Source organism: Lepisosteus oculatus, chromosome 9, assembly GCF_040954835.1.
Source record: "Lepisosteus oculatus isolate fLepOcu1 chromosome 9, fLepOcu1.hap2, whole genome shotgun sequence".
Classification (NCBI taxonomy): domain Eukaryota; kingdom Metazoa; phylum Chordata; class Actinopteri; order Semionotiformes; family Lepisosteidae; genus Lepisosteus; species Lepisosteus oculatus.
In genome coordinates this window covers 6,425,951-6,441,404 of record NC_090704.1, presented here as the reverse complement: position 1 = coordinate 6,441,404, position 15,454 = coordinate 6,425,951, and the positions used below count along the sequence as shown (strand labels likewise).

At 35.3% G+C, this 15,454-nt stretch overlaps 1 protein-coding gene across 1 annotated transcript in view; it reads right to left on the bottom strand.

The window, feature by feature from the left end:
- pappa2 (pappalysin 2) overlaps window positions 1-15,454 on the bottom strand; it is a 68,455-nt gene that overhangs the window by 10,504 nt on the left and 42,497 nt on the right. The window contains exons 18-21 of the mRNA XM_006634719.3: window positions 14,975-15,143; window positions 14,591-14,723; window positions 14,057-14,166; window positions 11,587-11,658 (exon numbers count right to left, since the gene is read on the bottom strand). Coding sequence (XP_006634782.2) covers window positions 11,587-11,658; window positions 14,057-14,166; window positions 14,591-14,723; window positions 14,975-15,143 — 484 coding nt within the window. The remainder of the gene's footprint in view (window positions 1-11,586; window positions 11,659-14,056; window positions 14,167-14,590; window positions 14,724-14,974; window positions 15,144-15,454) is intronic.

Below are 15,454 nucleotides of genomic sequence, written 5' to 3'. Positions count from 1 at the left end.
TGAGTCATTTTCCATTCTTTCCCTTAAATCTCTGTTTCTTGTTATTTGAAAGTAAGGTGATAAAGGTCTGGGTTTGTACTGACAAATTGACATCTGCAGAGTGATTTTGGTACCAGACAACAAAGAAAGGAACGTTTTTCAGCTTCTAAAGGCTTTTGGACTGCTGTGTGGTCAGGGAGAACTGCTTGTTTGCCTGTAAAGCTGGTTTGAGGTTTTGAGTTTGTGAAGTGGAAAATCCTCATACAAAATAAAATCAGTCAGTGGAATTAACTCTCTGGTTAGTGTTTTTTTTTTTTGGAGGGACAGGCTAAAATACCGTGAGTTCTCAGTTTTGTTTGATTAGAGTACCTAGAAAATGGTACCAAATCAAGGCTTGAAATGGAAAAGGGCACGAAAACCGGTGGAGAGAAGCTAAAAGATTAATTGAACAAAGTCTCCTCACCAGAGGCTAATACTGTATGAATCACCAGAGAATATGGCATTCGGAGACAAAAAATATTAATAAGAAAACAGGTTGTTAGAATTTAGCATACTGAATAGTGAATAGTGATCTTTAGTCTTTGAAACCATTATATATACTGTAAATGATCAAGCTTTTTTAGATTTACTTTTTTGGTAAAGGCATTTGCAGATTCTCAAATATTTGTATTTGTTCAGATATTTCCTTCAGATACTGGGAATAGCTACAGATATTCTTACAGCACTATATTCCTAAAGCATCAAACATTATGCATAACAATTTGCCAGATATGCAATGTTTCCTGACAGGACAAAACTAGATTAATCCATACCACCTGTTGTTGAAATGTTATTAGTTTATTTTTGGTGTTTTTGTTATTCAATGTTTTATTCATGATAGGAACATTTCTTCTATAATGTCATACAGTTCTTACTTTTTTTAGTTTTGTTTTTAAAGTCTATGGTAAATATTTTCCTTTCAGTAATGCTGATTCCTGTCATGACTTCAGTGATGAACATAAAAATGTAAAAGGTAACCAGAGCTAGCCAGAGCATGTCATTTCCATAGCATTAAGGAGAATCAAGAACACAGGACTTTTCCCCTTGATGGGAGAAGATTATACAACTGGGTGTACAGGAGCAACTGGGGTAAACGTACCTCAAGGTACAACAACAGTTCCGCAGGGGTGATGTGAACTCACTAGTTATGAGCCTAAATGCTTACCTTACTGCACTATGTTATTGTGATCTTGAATATAGTCTTCAGATACAGTATAGTCACCTGAATTAACCTACCATTTCAAAAATACCTGCAATCTTTGGTGCTCAAGACTCAAACAGTCAATAGCCAGTGTGAGTCAAAAACAGGCATGCACTGTACTCATCAAAGATAGTTTTTATCTCTTTCTCATTCTCAAAACAACACTCAGTGCACTATCACGGCAAAAAATCCTGTACTTGACCAAGAAACAAAAACATTTAAAGCTTAAGGCAGAATTCATTGACTCTAGACATCCAGGCCTGCTGTCAAACAGGTTTTGTATTCCTATTTAAAATATCAGCAGCTGAAGTCATGGTAAGATACAAAAATGCACAGTTCAGTTATGTTAAGGTCTAAAGCAGAATGCAAACCAGCAGATTCTTTGCCCCTCCAGTAGTATAAAGTGAGTAAAGAACTACTGTACACTTTAGCAGAGGCAAAGGCATACTGTATCTTACAATTATTTATTACAGTATCTTATATCATTTTAAAGCTTAGAAATCTGTTCAATCTTTTTCACAGCAGCATCTAAGACCTTTTCAAGTTACTAAATAAAATTAAAAGCAACACTCACTGAACCGTATTGTATATGAATTAAATTGACCAAAACAACATATTTTCAAGGAAACATAATTAACCACTAGCAACTGTTGCTTGGCCAGGCACAGAGTACCATACAAAGGTACTTTCAAAATTACAATATCTGGAACACACACAGCTTGAGTTTATCGGGACAGATACAATGACTCCTTGCTTCAGGCAATTGCAGTTTCCAAACACCATGACCAATTAAACCTCATAGCAACAATCACCACGATGTCCGTCCACCTTGTGTACTGTGTCAAATTTTCCTATCAAACTTCAAAGTTCTTAGGGAATAAATATGAAGATATGCTTCAATAAAAGTCAAATAAAATGCATTAAATTCTGAACGAAAGTAGTAATAAACAAAATAAACACCGTAGCAACAATTTCTAGGGCTTTGAGGCCTAGATGTCTTGGCATTTTAACTCAGAAAAATATGTACCTAATAACTGTCAAGTCATATTTGAGGCTCCCTAGAGGTCTTAAAAGCTACACAATTACACTTCCCTCTCATTTCACTGAAATGTAAAATAAGCTTTTTATTAATGTAAACTTTGACTACATATCCAAGTACAACAGTAGTTTTACGTACTGATTCATCATTGTAATCCAGGGGTCAGATGTGGTCTTGAAAGTTTCATTGTCAGTCCTGTGATTTTACAGTGGCTAAAGGACACAGATTAACTTTTTTATTTTATTAAAATGTTAAAACCGTGCTGAAATGTAATTTGAATATCAGTAGCTCTTCATACATTCCTCTTTAAGTATTTTTCCTTAAATATACTGTACAGTACAGCACATTAAACTCGTAGTCATACTGTATACTTCCAGCTTCTCTGACTTTGGTGGCAAACATTCATACAGCAATAGTCTGGGAAATTCGTATGGCTGTTTCTTTCTTCTGACAATTACAGTACAAACCTGGTTCCCTAAGGTAAACTGTGTGTTACTATTCCTCAAATGGAACCTGTCCAGTTCTAATGAGACCAAACATTTGTGCCAAAATCATTTGATCACACATCTATCCAAGTGGACTGCTGCCCAATACAAAGTGTTTTCCATTGCCACCAAAATAGATTTGACAGGTAAACAGCTTTAATGCGAACCAAAGCTGGCTGACAGTGACTAACATAAAAGTGGTAGTTTGAACTAAAGAGACAAATACCAATACATCACCAAGAGTTTTGACTCCAAAATGAATGCAGGTCTAACATCACCCTGGAGCCTGTTATCAGCCCATTCTGTCAGTAAGCATCTGGATAGGATCTTGTAAAGAGTATTCACTAGACATATGGTGGGGTGTAATTTATAATGTTGTCATTGAGTCTCCTGTGGCAGGCAACTGTTTTGCTTAGCAACATGGGAGAACAAGAGGGAAAAAAACTGTCTGGCAGGTAAAAGGAATATTCTGGTAATACGAGACATTTCATCAAAGTTTTTACGTTCCAAAGATAGTTCCAGTTCATATTTTCACTACACAAAGATTGCATCAAGCTCTTCACTCACAGTATGCCTTTTTATCTTCTATTTATCCCTACATGCTTATAGAATATGCCATCTGGTTGATTTCAATCACTTTTAATGACACACAAATCAAACACATTTTCATTCTGACAAAGGCTTTGCAAAATGTCTTGCAGGGCAAATTAGTTATTAAATGCTCATTATGAAAGCCCTAGCAGTGTAAGCATATTAAGAACAGAATCATATAATAATTGAAAAGTGTTGCATTCTTAGAATGTACAGCAGTGACAGAAAACATACTGTGTAAAAGCAATAATGGAAAAGGGAACAATGATTGGAATTGTCTACATGCTTTCAGAAATGAAAATCATATTCTGAAAAATATGGATGTGGACAGATCCAAAAATAAAGGAAAAGCTTAATATAGTTCTTTGAACAATGGCAGTAATATTTTGTAAAGAACACCTGCTTCATTCTAATGCATTGATTCTGTAGATCTGTGCTTAGTTGTTGAAAAGATAATAAAAACTAATAAACTAATTATAAACTAAAGCCAAGTTTCCCTGGCTTTTAAATATAGCCAAAACTGACAAACACTAGAAAACAAATGGACTTACCCCAACTCCTCATACCTAATTTCTGAGGCAGTTATCAGAGCTATCTCGCTTTTATTACTTCTGTAACTTAAATTAGCCTTGTGAAAGGGGTTAGGAAAGTGCCCAGGTGCAAAAGATGAAGCAAAATTACACTACCATCCCTACTAGTGTTGAGAAAAACAAGTATAATGTTTAAGTATAGTATAGTATAAGTATAATGGAATATACATATGTCTATTTGTAAGTGTTTTTAGTGCTTATCCTTTCTTTGTTATTAGTCAATGTATTTTATGAGAATCAAATCACTGTTGCTTTATATCAGTAATCCTCACTTTGTGGTACTGGAATTTATCTGAGCTCTTAATCACATTGAAAACATTAATGATTTACCTGATCTCTTTTGCCACTGTTTGAGCTCCACAGAATACCAGCCTAGCTCAGGCTCTTCAGTAGCAGGTGGAACAATCACTGATCTATACAAATATTGTCCAATAAGGCTAAATAAGCTTCAGCTAATGAGCACAATTAGAGTGTAATACTTTCTTGAAAAGATTTACAACTGATAAGTTTTTTTAAAAGTCATTATAACTAAATGCTTTGCAAATTATTTGAATATAAATTGTGCGATATATTATTATTGTTATAATTCCGAACCAGCCCAGAAAAGGAAAATAAAATATGTGTCAGATACTGTTCCAGAATCCGACGATATAAGACATGGATGGATTTTAAATGCCTTTAGCCTTCTTATAATCACAAATTATCACTGTTACATGTCCCACAATACCTTCACATTTACTTCAATTCAACCAGCACGAGGAAGAAGATTTGTCTTACACATACTGTATTCATCACAGCCATTTGCAAAGATACTGTAGGTTTGCATCCCCATTAGCAATCTGTGAGAAACTGTATGCTCAATAACGAGTAGCGGACTGTTTTTCAAGCCAATTTCCATTTTTTCAGGAATGTTGATAAAAGTTATCTAAAATCATATGAGTAATAAAACGGTAATATCACTATCAGATTAGTAAATGCACATTTCTTTTCGAAGTCTATTTGCCCACAAGTGGCAACATCAAAACAAAACCAGAGAGACAACACGAGCAGGGCAAAGCTACAGTACAGTACATTCCAGTACTGGCACTTTACATTTCAAAAGGGCTCATTTCTGTACAGGACACAATGCATGGCAGCACATTTTTATCATATATCACAATCAAAGTCAACATTAGACAAGATAAAAAGGAAATGAAATATTTGCTTGTTTTCATAAGGGCATATTGTGCTTAGGTAAACACTAAAACCCCCTTCATGATTCCTCATTCTTCCACAGTGAAGAAAATAAATGGGCAATGTGGGAACAATTGGTTTATTAGTGCTTTTAAGTTTCTGTTTTTACTCTCAAGATTTTATCACTTTGGAGATATACTGTAGAAGGTACGGATAGGACAACAGTTTTGATAGCACTCAAGCATCAAACGTTCTCTCTTCCACAAGACAGATTTACGGATTCTGCTTTGGATGTTCTGTTTAAAAACTTTTCACCTGACTTAAAACTTTAATCAACTGCAAGCCCTCCGCCCTCCTTTCTTCCCCGCCACTTCCTCAACCCAATCCAAAACGTTAATCCATTTATTTTGGCAAATCAATATAACAACCCATGCCAAACTTGAGAAGTTAGTGCTTTGGATGGATTTTAAAAGGATTCCATTAATCATGACTAAGTTTACTGCTGAAACAATGTTGTGTTAGAATTATTCCTTGAAATGCAAGTTTTATCTTCAAATACAAACCACATTGAAGAAAGCAGTGAAATGTTCTGACTGAATTTATTTGATTTCTTAAGAGATAAAATGACATCCATAGGGAGCTGCTAATGAAACAGAGGTGAATATATAGCCATTACAAATGTTTACTTATGATTTATTATGAATGTGTTTGCTCACTTTTCCAGGAAGAAGTACCATTTTGTTCACATTAGAAATTTCACATCAATTCCAGTACAGATCCAAAGGAACAACAACACTAATAAGTGCACAGAAATACAAGATTATAGGTACCTGAAAGCTGGCTTATTAAGTGTGAGCTTTCCAGAAAGTTTAATCCAGAACGATAATGATTTGTCATTAACAAACTGTCAGACAGAAGAGAACTGTTTTTATCCTAATGCAGATCTAAAAAACAGTAAAAACCAGTAGGCTAAGTGATGCTATAATACTTGTTAGCTTGATCTTAGGTTCAGTCTTAGTGGTATCTGTGAACATGAAAATATTATTTTATAAACATATATCTTTTCAAATATTTAGACATTTTAATACCATTGAGTAGACACACATTACAGGATAAAAGTGCTATGGAGTACTACCTAACACCTGCTGTACATTTGATTCTGACTGTGGCTGGTTTTTGTCTACACAATTGCTGTAAGTAAAGAACATCCCTGGATTTCATCACGATGAAAACATGATATTGAAAAATGCTGACCTATTATATTCTCAAAGGCATCGACAAGATCAACCCAGCGGATTTCTTCAGAATGAACAGTGAAACACAAACCAGAGGGCATAAGTGGAAAACTACATGGGATTAGAAATTCGTAGAATGACTAAATACCAAATGGGCTAGAGGGGCTGAAAGCACTGCTCTCATATGTAACATTCCTTATTTTTCTTATTCTCATCTTCGTCTAAGATTTTCAGTCCATGATGTTTTTAGTAATATCAGAATTAAATACAAATATACAGGTATTAAACTCATGACTGGTTTGACAATGATCAAAAATCAACAATGGAAATGTTCTGGAACCCAGGGGAACAATAACCCTACAGTATAATAACTGAGTAACCCAAATATAGGTACTTATGTCACAGTTATAAACCTTGATACTATCCCATAAGAAGATGCTGATATTGTTGGCCTTCAGGGAATTATAACTTTGATAAGTAAACATTCAACGGATTATGGAATGGGAAAGCCTGTCATCACGACCCATATATTTTAAGATTTTAAACTCTACTATCTTCATTATGCATTTTGTACTACAAAATCACTACCGATTGCATGCTGACTTACTGCCATATCATAATGAGGACGCTGGAGTTGCGCAAATACTAAACCAAATTCCCCTCCTCTATTTGTAAAAGGGTATCCCTTTTAAAACAGAATGAACTTGTAAAATGAATGTGGACTTTGTGGTTTGGTCTTAGGGATTCTAGCACTGCCCAGGATTTCACTCAAATCAAGTGCGTTTGAAGATTTTGTGATTTACTGGCTCAAGGCCTTCCTGATTTCTTTTTAAAGTTTGTAATGCGTAGACTGTAAATCACAGCCACCTGGGACCTTGTGGAAAAGCTACTGGAATTCCCACAGGGATGGTCTGAAATGTTTGCTTCAGTAATATAATGCACCTGCAGGGTTCGCCTGTAAGGGTCAGTGACTCTGCAGACGGACTTAGACCAGCAATAATATTTATACTTCACTGTACCATGGGATCTGAAAAATCTGGTGCCTTTATAGTCAGAGGCCTGAAAAATATATCAAAAAGACAGTGCTGTGATCTTACACAAATACAGAATGTCAGCATGACTGAACCCAAAGAGAGCAGAATAGAGCCTATGAAGAAAACAAAATCAATAATTGATATATACAATATACTGCATATTAGCACCACAGCTAGTTGATTTAATTTTCACCACTGGACTACAAATTATTTTTTTATCTGAGAGAAAGCTCAATGTAATTTTAGGAGATTTAATGCATACTGAGTATAAAAAGAAACTTAGAGTTGTGTTTATACATGAATGTTTTTTAGACAAAGTATGTACAGTAGATTTTGTATACTGAGTTAATGGCCTTTGTGACATCTGTATATTTAAGGCTAGACTAAGTCATATCAAGCGGACCAAAAGTGAAGCCCAGTCCTTTTAATGAATGAATCAAGGTTTTTGTGTGGACCAGCCCAACAGACATAAGCAAGCATGGCGCAGGCATTCAGAGCAATATGCTAGTTGTGTACAAAAGACCATTGAATGGGAAAGTCCAAGTGTGATGTCAGTGCACCTGCTGCAAGAATAATTTTAACTTGTTGAAAATCAGTGTTATGCTTCTTTTGGAGCCTACATTATATTGTTATATTACTTATTACATTGTAATAAATGCCTAATAATGCCTACTTACAAAGTGGACATTCATCAATTATAACTGGTAACTTACATAAATAAGTTGTTAATTAAGTAATAAAAAATGAACACGTGTTTTATAACATGAATCTGAAATAGTTACTTAAATTTTAACAAAATAATTAGGACAATATTTTGCACAACAACCAAGAAGTAAAATATACTTTAATATACTGTAAATGATGTACATTCACATCTTAGATTATGAGACACTAAGAATATGTCACTGGAACAGCTAATATGGTTTCCTTCTAAAGGGGGATTTAACTGGTCCACCTGCACCACAACATGGGTAAAACTAAGGATTAAATCACTTTATAAACCCAAAGCACCTGTCAATAACTTTGACAATATCTATAAAACCCAAAGTGTACAGAAGGCAATGTTCTATTTCTTACTGTAGGTCTCATATTTTAATACACTCATCCTTAGTGACAGTGTCTTTAACCTGATCCCTTGGCATTCTGTAATTACGAAGTTAGCAGATTAAAGAGAAACTACAAACTGTGATTAAACTATCCTTATTATTATAATTCTATAAACGACTTCAGGGAAATCAAAAGTTCATCTGTTTCTGGTCTCCTGATGTACTGTACAACTTTGCAACTGCTTGAAAAGTTACTATTCTTAGTGCTTGAAAAATAAGACTTTTTCAGATGTGCAGCAACATATGGCTTGGAAGAATGTAGGAAAAACATTTTTACTAAGGTCCCATGTTGTTTTATTGTGCTTTTCCCTGTTGCCAGACCATGGCTAGACCTCACACTCTATAGTAAATGATGGGCACTATGCCATACAGAAAAATCAGGCCCAGGATCTTTAACCAAAGAACTGTGGTGTGCAATTAATACAACCATAGCCTATACCATAGCCTATTGTGTCTTACTTATTTTAGTATCAAATAATGTGTAAAATTGCTATAGATAGGATTACATTAATACTGGTTATAACTTTTATCCTGGATATTAATTTACATCTGGTCTTGCTTTTAGCGACTTCACTACTGAATGAGCTAAATAATGTGAATACATCTTTTCACTGCAAATGTGCTATGCATTCAATATAAAGAATGACTTGAATTGTAAATCTATAAGACATTATAATAAATATTATGGTTGCTGAAATGAACACTGGGAGGGGCTTGGTTTTTGCATGTTTCTGAAATATTACAGCTCCTATTTATCTCCTTTGATATACTGTACCTTCTGAGTAATTTAATTTTTTATGGCATCGCTGGAATTACAGAAAAAATTGTTGAAAGCCGGCACTGTCAATGTCATACTCACTGGAAAGCTGAGGTTGTTTGATAATTGCTTCTTGCTATTTCCTTAAATCACCCAGTAACAAAGGAAAAAACTCTAATTAAATACATTTAATTGCTATAGGAAGGATGTGCTGCCAAATATACTGTATGGTCATATGGTCCTGACCATTGGATTCTAAATGTCCTCTTCAATAAGAACCTTTTACCTAAAGAAACTTCATATGGGGTATAAAATTAGCTCCTCCCTCTGGACCAGATTTTAAAACTAATGCCCCAGTATAATGACCAGGGACACTGTACTGTAGGATCTCCTGTACTTGGTCATTAAAAGTTCCTTGGCACGTTTCAAAAGAGTAGGGGTGTTAATCCCAGTGTCCTGGCTAAATTCCACTCTAGATTTGGGTTCCTGATCTTCACAAAGCAAATCAGAACCAATATCTCACTGATTGAATATATAATAGTGCATAAGGAAGTGTGTCCCCTTCAAAATATAAAGCATTCTGGGAACTATTGGAATAAAAAGAGAAACCATAGAAATGGAAGGAAATGTTCATTATAATTCTGACTCACTTGACAACTGAACACTGTGATTGAAGCTACATTCCTCTTCCTATAAAATAGGGCTTTTCATTGTATTTTCCATAATTTCCGTTTAGGTGCGTTTGTTCTTTGTTCAAAGAATATTTGATGTGCTTAGACAGATTAGACAAAAAAGTGATGTTTCAATGGTCATATACAGTGTATGCAAATATATTTAAGCTTATGTTGCAGATCTTGGGAAGACACACACCAGTGTTTATCTGTCATGATTTATACCTTAGCATCATGTTGCTTTAAATTTCAAAGTGAAGAAACTCTTTTTAAAATACAAACACTCACTATGTAAGCCTGGTTCTCCAAACATGTCCTACTCTATAGACTTGAGACATGTGCCTTGTTGGCACATCTTAGTGTTTCTAGTTATACTGACAGAGCTAACTTGTGTTTCTTTACAACTTTAGAAAACAGAATATGACTCCGCTACTCTCTATCCAATTTTTAAATGTATTATTCTTATTATTTCAGGAATTCAAACCTTACTTCAGAAAGGTTAATCTGTCTAGAATTGTAGAAAAACTGAATGAAAATGTACATACTGTACAGTAGATACAGTTCTCTCTTTAGGCTATAATATAAAACAGGGTTAACTTAAGTATTTTTAGTAGCTCAATAAAAAAAAGCTTACTGTGTGAGTGCAGGTTGAGTTCTTTGATGCACACATCGCAAGTATGAGACTCGGACATGCCAGTAGCCAATTACGGCCTCATCTCAGTTATGCCTGGTATTTCCCAAGCAGTGTCGTGCCGCATCAGCATTGTCAGGCGTTGGGTTCAGTTAAGCTACAGTAGACTGGACTCTCTCAGTTCTCAGCAAAAAAGAGACCTAGTGACTGCAGGCTCATGAAGGAAGGAAGGACCTTGTCTCCATTTGTTTAAGATCCTTTTGAATATTGTTGCAGAGACTCTCACAAAAAAGTAAAAAACTGAGGTATATTGGTGAGAGGGTCTTGTCAGCCATTCCCCATACTCCCCAAGCTACTGTAGAATAGTGTCCAAATATCCTTACTTCCAGTAGTCCTCATGAGCAATGACATTTGGACACAACTGGCAATTAAAAACTGGGCTTGTGTATAATGAAAAATAATTGGAGATTCTTACATTTTCAAAATTAAACTTTGCATTACTACTAAAGTGTTGTATTTGACAGTGAAATAATATCCTGTGCATACTCCTGAAAATCCTAAATAAAAATTAGTAAAAAGAAGTATCCGAAATGGAAAATGAGAAAATGAAATACAAAATTTAAAGCCGTTTCCCTGAATGGAAAAACGATTATTTATTTTCTTTTCAAAATAATTGCCTCACTGATTGGTTCAAGCCCCATAATCTCATACTCACACTCCGGATTTCCCATAAATCACCATGAGAAGTACAAGGGAAGACAGATCAGGAAAGCGATTTTTCTGTAAGCCCAAAGCTGGCAATGAATAAACGATTTTACTGAGCACATCCTGAGAGATTATATGTCTCAGCCCCTGCCTAGTGTTTATTAAAAGTACTGTGCCTCTGCATTTGCAGAAAGACATTTGAAACTAAAGGTTTTTGTTTCGTAAATATATTTAATCATTGTGCAAATAAGAATACATTGTCGGACATTTCTATGTGAACCTGTCGAGCACAGCACAATCCTGTATCCATATGAAATGTTGTTTTGAGATCTGGTAGCTGCAACACTTACCTCACATGATTGTATGCAGTGGACCAGGTGTGGGTCTGGATACCATCTCATCAGACCTGTGCAGACGATGCTCTATAGGAATAACATAATAAAAAATAAAATAAAACGTGATTAATCAAAGTTTATTGCATTATATGTTGCATTGTCCATGAGCTGGTGGATACGTTGTATTCTTAGACAGGTAAACAATCTGTTTTTCAAAAGAGTTGGCTAAATATACAGTTATATAGTTATATACATGTAGTTATGATTCTCCTGGGTTTGCTTTCCACAGCATTACAATTGGGGTGATGTAACTAGTGGAGTACCACAGGATATTAAGACCTATATTGACACCACTATTCTCCTTGATTTAAATGATCCACAAAGTGGATTCTGATAAAGTAAATAGACTAGTTAAGTTTTAAAATGGAAAAATTAGTAAACACATTAGAAGCAGCAAAGGAAATTCCAGAATATTTTGACAGAATTCAAAACTAAGAAAATACCAGGCAGACATGATTAACATAGATGAGTATTGCATGGAGATAGCAAAAACATAAACTATAGGTACAAAATGAGAAACACAAACATAAACAAGAACATATGAAAAAGACTAAGGTGTTTAAGTCAACACACTATATTCATCTTCTGGACATAGCAGGAAAATTATCATTTTAAGACACACAGTTAATAGAAAATAATTTTAATCAGGGGATTTATGTTAAAACTGTACTATACAGTAAAACCTCATTAAGTATATCCTGTACAATTCTGGTCACCATGTCAAAGTGCTCAGCAAGACAAATGTAGCCAGGAGCATTCTGGTGCTTAACTGGCATGAACTGATAGACTAAAAAACTGAACCTTTATAGTCTGTAGTTATAAGTCAAACTACAAAGTGACAAAGAACAGGAGAAAATTACAACAAGAGGTTGTGGGGGTTTGGAACACAAAACCAAGCCATGTTGTTGAAGGAGATACTGTACCATGGCTTCATTCAAGAAATAGCTGGAATAGATCCTTGGATCAATTAGCTACTAGCAATCAAATGGGCTAGATAGGCCAACTAGACTCCCTTTGTTTTTCAGCTTTCTTATGTTCTTACAATAGCTGTCAACAACTATGCAATGTGTTTTCAGAGCAATGCTGAAAAATCCTCTTTCTGTCATAGCAACCACACGGGCAGCATTTTAGCAACCTAACAAAAGCTGTTTAAACAAAGGCAGTATCTAGTAGATGAGGAACTCTGCCATTTGTAATCAAACAACCACATGGGGCTTATGACTTCCAATAGCTCTTAATCTGTAGTCTGGTGTTTATTGTTTTCATTTTAAAACACAGATTTACAGCATACCCTCTAACGTCAGATATCTGATGCCAAGAGGCTACGGAGTAAATGAAGTGCCCCCAGGGTTCTCAAAACTGGAGGTGGTAAGAGTTTTTGGACGTGAGCTAAACGTTGATTTAAGGTAATACTATCCCTTTTTTGACAGAAACAGGCCAGGAATATGGCATATGTTATCAAATTCAGTTCCGAACTATTCAAATTTAAAAGCCTTAGACTTCAAGTGTACTGAAAGGTCACCCAATGGCAACTCAGTAAAAAAAATTTTTTCACTCTAGATCTCTATTGTCTGGGTTCCATTGGGTCCCATTAGGCAGTTTTCCCCCATAAAAAATAATATTGATCTAACAGTGTTAGATACACCGAAACATGTAAAAACTTTCAGCTGCTATTCTTGTCTTGAGTATTCCATTATGAGAAGTTGATGACAACTAGTTTTTCTCTCAGAGATGTATAAACTTTTGTTTCCTCGAAAGGTCTGGCAACAGAGCCATGTGAAGTAAAATTAAGTTAACAAGTCAGAACAGTTTTAGTCAAAAAGAAGCAAAACCTTGGACAACCCACGCTTTACAATACTTACACATAATACGTGTTTTTTTGTACACTAGCCTTAAAATACGGTAGAAACAGCAAGGTAAATATTCCATGTATCAACACAGAGAAATGACACAAATGTAATTCCTGACCACACCACATGCCCTGTGGCATCAAAGATGCATTTAGAAATCAAGATAAGTAAAGTTATACAAAAGGGCTTGTTTTTAATTGCCAAAAGAATTACTGACTCCTAGAGAAACTTGAGTACATTCATGGCACATGTCAAACTGCATAATTGCATACAGATACACATTGATTATGTTAAGACAAAAAGGATGCATGAATTGTGTATGAATGTAAATAAAAGATCCAAAAAAATTGTTTGGTAGCTATTCACCGCTGTCAGCAGACATGTAAGAAAATGCCACTTGAGATGTGACTGGAGATGATATGTAATTGCAAAAATTCCTGATCTCTTCAATTGACTGATCTCGAAAAGGGAGATCAACACTCCAGGAAACAAGTACAAAACATATGGATATTTCCGTTAAAAAGCAAAGATCATTTTTGATATAACAGTCATACTCAGATACCATCCTGTCTCACCTTAACTTTGCTGGGTAACATCCAGTGCTTCATCGTGTCAGCAGTAACATCACTGGACAGAAGCACTGGATCGCTCAGGGAGATGACACATGCTGGATAGCAAACAGCCCCTGCAATTTCACAGCATTATTGTCTTTTCTTTTACTTAATCTCTAACACATCAAAACCAACTTGAAAATAGTTAGAAATTAAATCACCAAATTCCACAGTTTAACTCCAGTGATGTCTCAAAACCAGATGATTATTCGTGGTAGCATATAAAATAATATTGCTGAGAATCAGCCTTGACAACTGGAACTCAAATCAGGGAAATCAGCATGTCCACAAACCTTAATTGTAATTTTATTAAGCAAAATAATTTTTATTGTGGTCTGAATTTAGCTGCATTCGTAATGAGGAATTTATTTCCTTTTCATTCTTGTTTTCAGCCCTAAACGAATGTGGTGATGACCTGTTGAAAGGAATTAAAATGTATACTTTATTTTTATTATTGTTACATGGTTAGGACAAATCTGAACATATGTTTTGACTCACCCACATTATAGCCTTCCTCACAGCTGTACTCCACCAGATTAACATCAAGAGGAGGTGCACATGCTCCTTGAAGTTTCCCACACATTTTAAACACCTCTGTCCATGTGCCGTCCTTGGTACAGCGGATTGTGTACTGTCAGCAAATACAGAATGTGCATTATGAAGAGAGCACTAGGCACTGATGAACTAAGTGCTATGGTTTTCTCTGAAAGTACTGTACATAATGAACAGACAGTAAGGCAAAACCTCGTCCAGAAAATAATCATAATATCATTATCCTTTGATTAGGTGAAAACCAGAGCCTTTCCTAGCAAAACTGCAAATTAGACAAAGAAAGTTTTCAGTGCTTTAGAATGACAAATGTCACATTAAATTTCCTCTAACCTTCTCTGTGGGCTCGGAACAGCTGAGAGTACACTGGCTGTCAAATTCCAGTCCCTTCGTACAGCTGTACATCCCCTCAAACACAGGGGGAAGGGGTTCACAGGAAACAGGAACGCATTTCCCTTCAGTCCAAACTCCATCTTCAAGACACTCCAGCTTTAGGAATTTCCTAAGTATGCAAAGAATAATGCACGTCTAATCGAAGAGACTACAGTAAATAGCAACAGAGATTGCATGAAGTATTGCCATCTGTTTGAACTTGTTAGGAACAAGGAATTATTAAGATGTTTTAATTATCATTAATAACCTGGGCCCTATAAGTTTTATACTGTACAGTATATCTACTGACAGAAATAATTCTTCCAAACAGTACGGTATATTTCATAGGAATGCACACAACAGATTGTAGTACAACTCACTTGCAAAAGCAACATTAGCATGAAACGTTGCTTTTTAAGGCTTTACAAACATTCACTGTTT